This window comes from Poecilia latipinna, unplaced genomic scaffold, assembly GCF_001443285.1.
Source record: "Poecilia latipinna isolate Pla-1442-1.1 unplaced genomic scaffold, P_latipinna-1.0 Scaffold3110, whole genome shotgun sequence".
Taxonomy (NCBI): domain Eukaryota; kingdom Metazoa; phylum Chordata; class Actinopteri; order Cyprinodontiformes; family Poeciliidae; genus Poecilia; species Poecilia latipinna.
Window position 1 is genome coordinate 11,646 of NW_015115726.1, and position 8,494 is coordinate 20,139.

General features: G+C 38.4%; 1 protein-coding gene across 2 annotated transcripts in view; it reads right to left on the reverse strand.

The window, feature by feature from the left end:
• Nucleotides 1–4,150: 4,150 nt before the first annotated feature.
• LOC106940160 (zinc finger protein 813-like) overlaps nucleotides 4,151–8,494 on the reverse strand; it is a 21,577-nt gene continuing 17,233 nt past the window's right edge. Inside the window, exons 3-4 of one of the 2 annotated variants that reach the window (XM_015022818.1) lie at nucleotides 5,600–6,369; nucleotides 4,151–5,431 (exon numbers count right to left, since the gene is read on the reverse strand). In XM_015022818.1, coding sequence (XP_014878304.1) covers nucleotides 5,244–5,431; nucleotides 5,600–6,369 — 958 coding nt within the window. In that variant the 3' untranslated portion in view covers nucleotides 4,151–5,243. Of the gene's footprint in view, nucleotides 5,432–5,599; nucleotides 6,443–8,494 lie in introns of both variants that reach the window. The other variant, XM_015022817.1, reaches the window with a different exon arrangement.

Here is an 8,494-nt window from a genome sequence, read left to right on the forward strand (position 1 = left end):
TTCTTCTTCTTCTTCTTCTGCTCCTCCTCTAATATGGCGGATCGAAAGCAACTTTAAGCTATGCCGCCACCTACTGTACATGAGTGTGTAGCAACATTAAGTCCATTAAATTACATTTTTTACATTTTCTATTTTGAAGATAAATAAATAATACTTTCCTTAATCTGTAAATATCCACTGTTTCCTTCATTTCCCAATATTTCTTTAAGACTCCATTTCTGTCCTCCTAACCATTCTTCTCAATCTCTCTTTCAGGCTCATGTTTTACAATTCATCAATGCATGTTCTACATTTTCTTTCTCCACCCTTCACTTTCATCATTATTTTTCCTAACTATTAGACATAAAATGCAATTTAGACAGGTGTGACCGACTCTTAATCTCATTATGTCTTTGCTTCTGTTTCTCGCAATATTACTTTTCAATTTTATATAAAGTCCTTCCTTTCTTTTTGCCATACCATCTTTTTTGCCAAATTTCTATTGTTTTTACTCTTAATTTATTTCCCTTCCTCTTTTCCAAAAGGAATTGTAACCGTTATTACCCTAAAAAGCCCTCTTTGCTAAATTGTCTGCCTTTTCATTGCCTTTTACACCTTTGTGTGCTGGTACCCAACAGAACCAAGAATCAGTGCCAACCCTAAATAAACTGTGCTAAAATTCTAATACTAAATGTTTTCTATTATTTTGTTTTCCCTGATTACTTTCCATTACTGCTTTGGTATCCATGCATACCACCACCCTATCTGGTTGAACCTCCTCAATCTACTGGAAGTTTAGTATAACTGCCACCATTTCCACTGTGAAAACAGATAATTAGTCTGATAATCGTTTGGAAAAATATTTTTTAAAATGTGGTATACATGTTCCTATTCCCACACATCCTTTTATATTCCTAGAACCATCTGAATATATTTAAGGTAATCAGAATGTGTTTCTTGGATATATGTCTGTCTTTATCCCTACTTCATTTAAATTCCAATATTTTTTTATTTTAAGAAGTCTCATGTCTACATTTACCTCAGGAAATAGCCAAGGAGGAACAACAATGATCAGACTTCCTTGTTCTCTAATCCATACATTTTAGCCAATTTTACAATCCAATTGAATCCATTAATCTGGAATTTCTAATATTCCCAACAGATTTGTACAATTTTAAAGTTTCGTTTTCTTCTTTTCTACCTTTGATTTCCATTAAATATAGAGATAATTTTATTCATCTCATTTCCATTGGAGTTTCTCTAGTCTCTATTAAGAGCATTAATAGGCGTCTTTTTCACTTTAGGACTGTAGTTGTGCGTTTAAGTATTGTTGGCAATGTCTTCCAGTAACATTGTCAGTAATATTTTTATATTTCCTGTAAGTGTAACAGTTTTAATACAAAAACACAATGGACCGCCGGTGGACCACCTCGGTGCTCCGACCACCAGGCTCAGAGGGTTTTCTGGGGGAAACCCTGAGAAAGGGTGTCTATTTGTAATCCAGCTTTTCTTCAAGAGAGGTGGATAGATTGTTGTGTGTGACTATGAACCATTTAGCTTAGGTACCTTAGCTACAGACTGCTCTTTGCCTCAAGTACACCAGCATTTAATCAGAGGGCAATATGTACCAAAGTAGTCCTATATTTAACTTGTCCCTGTACCTTTTACCACTCTAAACAGACGAGTCAGCAGCAGTCCTAACTCCTACATACTACTTTTCCTGCTTTTAATCTTGCTTCAAGTAGAGTATTGCAAACTGTATGCAGACTGTTGCAGTAAATATTGTGATGGTATCAGTATTGGACCAAAGAAAACAAGGCTGTTGCAAGGATTTACAGTTACAGTTTTAATGGGTCAGACAGACTCAAAAATAAAAACAACTGCGCAGGGGGCAACCAATTTTATCTTTTGTCATGGGGTCAGAGGTCACGTTAACGGAATATTTTCTGTATTTGACCAGTTATTTTTTAAAACAACCAGAATATTTTGAAGTTCGTCTGTCATTTGACAGATTATAATTAACACCCCTGACTGGTGCACATGGGTGGACATTATAGACTTTACGCAAAGAGTTCTTCAGAGAGGCAACTAAAATCAATCAATAAAAAAATCCTTTCTGAATATCATCTCATGGACTCTGAACTAAATGCGTCTTTCTGAACTAAATGCGTCTGTCTATACAGCTCAGACATAATGCGTAAGGAACAAGAGCAAAATGTTTTCTTAGATACCCTCCAAATTACCAATATCTCAGAATTAATGAGTACAGATCTCAGGGCAGCTACAACTAAAGAAGAAATATCTATAACAATAGATCATTTGAAAACAAGTAAAGCCCCAGGCCCAGATGGGCTGCCGACAGAATTTTATAAGAAATTTTGGTAACGCTTTATTTGAAGGGGTGTGCACAAGACTGCCATGACACCGTCATAAACATGAAGTCTTTATGAATGTTTATGACAGTTGTCATGAAGCGTCATTCGGTAAATAATGACACTTTTAATGCAAAGTTGCTCCAAAAGTTGCATTAAAAGTCCATTAAAAGTGCCAACTTTGCATGATTTTGTAAATAATGACAATTTAATGACATTGTTGCAGTTAACTATAACCCCATGATAGACTCAATTACTGCCTCTGTAGACAGATGGAACTACGCTTTCTGTGGAATAATAGAAGACCAAGGTTACATTTATCACTTTTGTACCTACCATATGATAGAGGTGGCCTCAGGTGCCCCAATCCACTTTGGTACTATTGGACAGCTCAGTTGAGGACTATGATGTATTATTTTACAGATAAATCTATTTTGCCTTGGGTGAATATCGAAAATTGTTCTGTACCTCTCCCTCTACTCCACTATATTTACTCAGCAAAAATCAGAATGCTAAAACAAAAAAGACAAAAACTCCCTCAGTTAGAAATATGATCTTGGTTTGGTATCAGGTTAAGAAGTATTTAGGCGATACCTCCTCTCTGTCACGCTTCAGTCCGACATGGGGTAACCAGTTTTTCCCTCCAGGTAGGGCAGATTCTGGTTTTAGGAAATGGGCTGAAAAAGGTTTAAAGACAATAGGAGATCTTGTGGAATCAGAGGATGAGTGTATGGTGTCATTTATAGAGTTGAAGGACAGGTACGATATTCCAAGTAAACATTTTAAATATTTACAGGTGAGAAATTTTATTCATCTCAAAATCAGTGTGAGTCCATCCCCCCGCTGTCCACTTTAGAAATCGAAATGAAGAATGATTGCTTTGGAAAAGGAATTATCTCTAAACTATATAGCATGTTAGTGGAGGGATCCTCTGAGTCGTCTTTATGGAAGCTCAATGCCTGGAGGGAGGATTTACAGGAGAACTTACCTTCAGAGGACTGGGAGAAGGTGTGTGCTAAAGCACAAGCACAAACTACCAACACCCGCCTCAAAGTACTGCAATATAATTGGCTAATTAGAACATATGTGACATCAGAAAAGCTTAATAAGTATAATGGTGCCATCCCTGACCTGTGTATTAGATGTGGAGAAGAGAAGGGAACGTTCTTCCATTGTGTCTGGAAATGCAAGAAAGTTCAAAAATTCTGGAGGGAGATTAAACAAGCTCGAAAGGCTATATTAGATATAAAACTAACTTTCGATCCCAAATTGTTCATTCTAGGTTTGTATCCTGATGGACGTTATATGTCAAGAAAAATAATTACTGCTGTGGATTTATGTTTACTACTTGCAAAAAGAGTCTCAGCACTTTCATGGAAGAGTACCAGTAAGATAATGTTGGGGGTGGGGGGAAAGCGCCTTTCTGACCGGGAGCTGACAGCGTGTTGAAGGGTTATGGACCGTGCGCTTGGGCGTCTGGTTAAGAAGCGCATTCCAAACCTTTGGTTGAAGTCTCCAGTACAGAACAGAGAAAACTAAAGAGAATGCAGCACTGAGCTAATCCATTTATAGTCTAGACCAGGGGTCACCAACTCCAGTCCTCAAGGGCCACCATCCTGTAACATTTAGATGCGTCTGCTCAAACACACCTGGATCAAATAAACTGCTCGTTTCCAGCCTATTGCAGAGAGGAATGAATGCTGGTGAGGGAATTCAGACATTTTGGAGCAGAGGGGAATCTAAAAGTTGCAGGATGGTAGGCCTGGAGGACTGGAGTTGGTGACCCCTGGTCTAAACAGAGGAGCCCGCAGAGTTTATCTTGAGGAAATAAAGATGCAGAAGTTAATTAGACCTTAACATGTGCAGTGCGCTGCACAACCAATGCGGACGCAGCTCCACCACTGCGAAGAATTAAACTTAACTCACCCTGCGGTTTTAACAAATGGAGCTGGAAGACGGTACCCTCTCGCGACCAGGAGAGCGGCGCTCAGGATGAGCGCAGCAGACGTAACAATTTGTCCGTTTCAGGGAAGTAAAACCACGCAAAGAGATCCTCATTAAAGCGCACGTCTGGATTGCACAGAGTAAAAAAAACTTGCAGAGTTCAAATGATTGGTTTGGATCAGACGGATCCAACTGACCGATGAACTATCGCATTTCTCTGCAGATGCGATCAAGAGGAATTTGCGAGGCACTATGCGTTCAGACCCCAGCGGGGGAAGAGCTGCTAATTTAAGTGGAGTGATTTAATTTTATTTGTTATAAGTTATTGGGGTCTCAGTCAGTGGTTTGTATCGCTACGGTGAAAAAGTTTGATGCATTCATCTGCTTTATGTGTGATGGGATCTGAATTTACGGTTCAACTAGGTGAATATTAACTAAACTGCATAAAAATGCAGCTAAATAGCCGATGATAATATGATCAAAATTTCACAGGTAAAAGTAGTACAGGACCAATTTTTTTTTTAATGTTGGTTGAAATGACACAACAAATAAGTCTAGCAAAATCTCTGCATGGGGCCCAAAATTCCTGCCAGTGCCCCCAGGAATATGGATGAATATAAAACCTGCAGGACATTAAATGCTGAGGAACTGGATTGGACTAGGCAATTCCAACTCCATCATTCTTATGTACTTGTAATGCATTGTTTCATATGGAAATTCAGTTTACCATCATGAAAGACACTCCCCCCCCAAAAAAAAATGTTTCATGTGAAAAACACATATCACCCATGAGGGTTCTCCTGAGTACATCTAAATGATGAATTTCACAGAAACCTTTTTCACAAGTTTGGCTTCAAAATGGCCTCTGACCCTGTAGAGGCCATTTTGACCAGTTTTCAGGTGACTCCTCAAACTATCCCCTCAGGAGAAGCTTTTTTCACAAGATTGTCATAAAAAAAGCCTCTCACTTGTATGACTTCTCTTGTGGACATCTAAATTACTAACTTGAGAGAAACTTTTTCCACATGATTCGCATGAAAAAGGTCTCTCACCTGTATGGATTCTCTTGTGGACTTTTAAACTACTAATTCGGGAGAAACGTTTTCCGCACGATTCGCATGAAAAAGGTCTCTCACCTGTATGAATTCTCTTGTGGACATTTAAGTGACTAATACGACGGAAACTCTTTTCGCATGACTGACATGAAAAAGGTTTCTCACCTGTATGAGTTCTCTTATGGTCATTTAAATCTCTATTTCGTGAGAAACATTTTCCGCATGATTCACACGAAAAAGGTCTCTCACCTGTATGAATTCTCTTGTGGACTTTTAAATCACTAATTCGTGTGAACCTTTTTTTGCATGATTCGCATGAAAAAGGTCTCTCCCCTGTATGAATTCGCTTATGGTCATTTAAATCTCTATTTCGTGAGAAAGTTTTTCTGCATAATTCGCATGAAAAAGGCCTCTCGCCTGTATGAATTTTCTTGTGGACTTTCAAATCACTAATTCGACAGAAACTTTTTCCACATGTTTCACATGAAAAAGGTCTCTCACCAGTGTGGGTTTTGTAATGGTTTTTCAACTTCCACCGTTGTGTGTAACATCTCCCACAAATGTCACATTTGAAAGGTCTTTTCTTTGTGCCAGTATCAGACTGACTCTCTGACTCGGAGGAGCTGCTTCCTTCCTGATCTTTGCTCTCAACCACTGGACAGATATGAAGGGAAAGCTGCTCTGTTCTTGTCTTTTCTTCACTCATATCTCCCTGAAGAGTAGAAGTCTCAATCAAAGCAACAAACTGCTTCTGGACAAGCTGCTCTCCCTCCTGACTGCTGCAGAGGTCCTTCTGGTCCTGTCCAGTTGGTAAATGTTCTGGTGGCTGCTGTTCATGTTGAAGCACTGAAGAATCTAGCTCCTCTTTTCTTACATATGTTAGTGGATATTCTATTTCCTCATGTTTGAACAGTGTAGGTTCTGGTTCCTCCTCTTCTTTTTTAATCCATTTAGGTTCTGGTTCCATCTGTTCCTCTTCAGTCCACTGATGTTCTGCTTCTTTCTGGTCCTGACTGGACCTACTTGCCAGGCTACAGACTTGTAGGATGGCAAGAGGTTCCTCCTCATTGGAAACACTTGGCTGTTGGAGGTCTGTGGAAACAAAGGATGACATCATTAATACAATTTAATTGATGACTATCTCATGGATCAGCCTGGTTTTCCCTGGAGATTCTGGACTGTAAGCATCATGTGGTTAATATAAAATTAGTTTGTAGGGTTTACGTGAAAAGCAGCTGTCGCAAAAGTGTTCAAAAGATTTCAAATACATTCAGTATTAACTGTACGTAATGTAGAAGTACAGTTCAATGCAGACTTTCTTTTCCATTTAAAAGTTGAGTTTTTGGGTGTTCATACATTGAAGAACTCGACAAGGTAGATATGTTGATGTTAAAATAAGGTGGACCCAAGAAAATATAGCAAAAATGGCCTAAAATTAAAACCCATTCATTACTGATCAAACTGTGCACATAGGGAAACAACTGAATGTGTGAAAGATGATGCTGGACGAGTTTCTCTCAACACCACACAGTGTAAAAGAACTTCAGCAAAATGGAGAATCTTGGCATCATCAGGTCTCCATAGCATTCATGAAAAGTGGATCTTTGGGAGATACAAAGAATAATTTCCTGTCATCACTGTTGGAGACACCTAATCCATTTAATTGGGACATGTCCCACACAACAAATCTGCGATGATTGAGATATATTTCATAAAACATTTCAGAAATGTGGATGTGTAGAAAACTATTTGCATATTTCTACTTTAAAACAGTTTGCCAGTGTTCCTAAAGAACTGATCTGGGTCCTGAACTGAAGGGATAATACTAAATTAATGTTTTTACCAGTCCTTTAGAGTGATTTTATTTATTTTTACCTTTAACAATTAATTAAAATGAAGATGTAGCACTTTTAGCTTCAGATGAATAGAGATCATGGGTAGAAATCCCGGGAGGCTCGAGGGGAATTATAGAATTATCGAAGAAGTTTTCATTTCATTTCATTTCTAACATTACAGAAATATAAAAATCACAAGGATGAACAAGGAATGCAAAAGACATGTTTTTGCACTACACTGACCTTAACATGTTCGAAAAGGAGGAGGAAGAAATAAGAAACTTAAGAACTCCTATCCCATAAACTCACACCATTTTTTCAGATACACTCCGATTATTAAAAACAATAAATAAAGGTTAATTAATTTTCATAAATGTGCCATTCATCTTATTAATAAAAAAATTAGAATAAATTTTAGCCCTCCGCCCCACCACACTTTTAGAACAATGGTTCAGTCCATTGTGTAGGAGGAGCAACAACAGGACTGAATGGTACAGGCTGAAGTGAGGAGCTAGCTGTAGCTCTCCAGCTCAAACAAAAAACCCTCCAGTAAGTAAATACTTACCACAAAAGACATGCAACACCTTTTATTGACTTTCACTGGTCAATAGGAAGAAACACAACAACAATTGCTGGGTTGCAGACACGTGACCCGGATGCCCAGCAAAATTCAGATGGGGGTCAGGAAGTGGATTTCTCTGGTTCAAGACAGAAGAAAATGGATCACAGCAAGTATGCTAATGCCCTCAATGGGCTGGCACAGTCAAGGTAACTCGAAAAAAATATATGACCCATATTGTCTCGGTAAAAAAGACTTGTCATATAATCTTGAGAAATTACCTGGCGTCGAGGCAACTGACATAGCTATCTGGTGCTGCAGATCTTATATGATGAGCCAGATGAAAGTATTCAAAAGACTGGGAACATGTAATTTATTTAGCTACAATTTATTTAGAACCAGTGTAGGTTCTGGTTCTTCCTCTTCTTTTTTAATCTGTTCTGGTCCCATCTGTTTCTCTGAAGAGGAAGGAACCCATTCAGGGGTGGAAATTAAACATTTTCTCCACCACAGTGGCTGGTAGATTTTTTTTTTACCAGCTACTCAAACATTTCACCAGCCACTGTCTTTTTTTCTATTACAAAGCTCACCTGCACAAGCAAATTACATAAAATATAGAATTTATTCTTAACTCTATGAAAACCGATTTACTGACAATAAGTTTACCATACACAGTAAAAACTGCTGGGTTAAAAATAACCCAATACGTAACCCAGCGCTGGGTCAAATATGGACCGACCCAACGCTGGG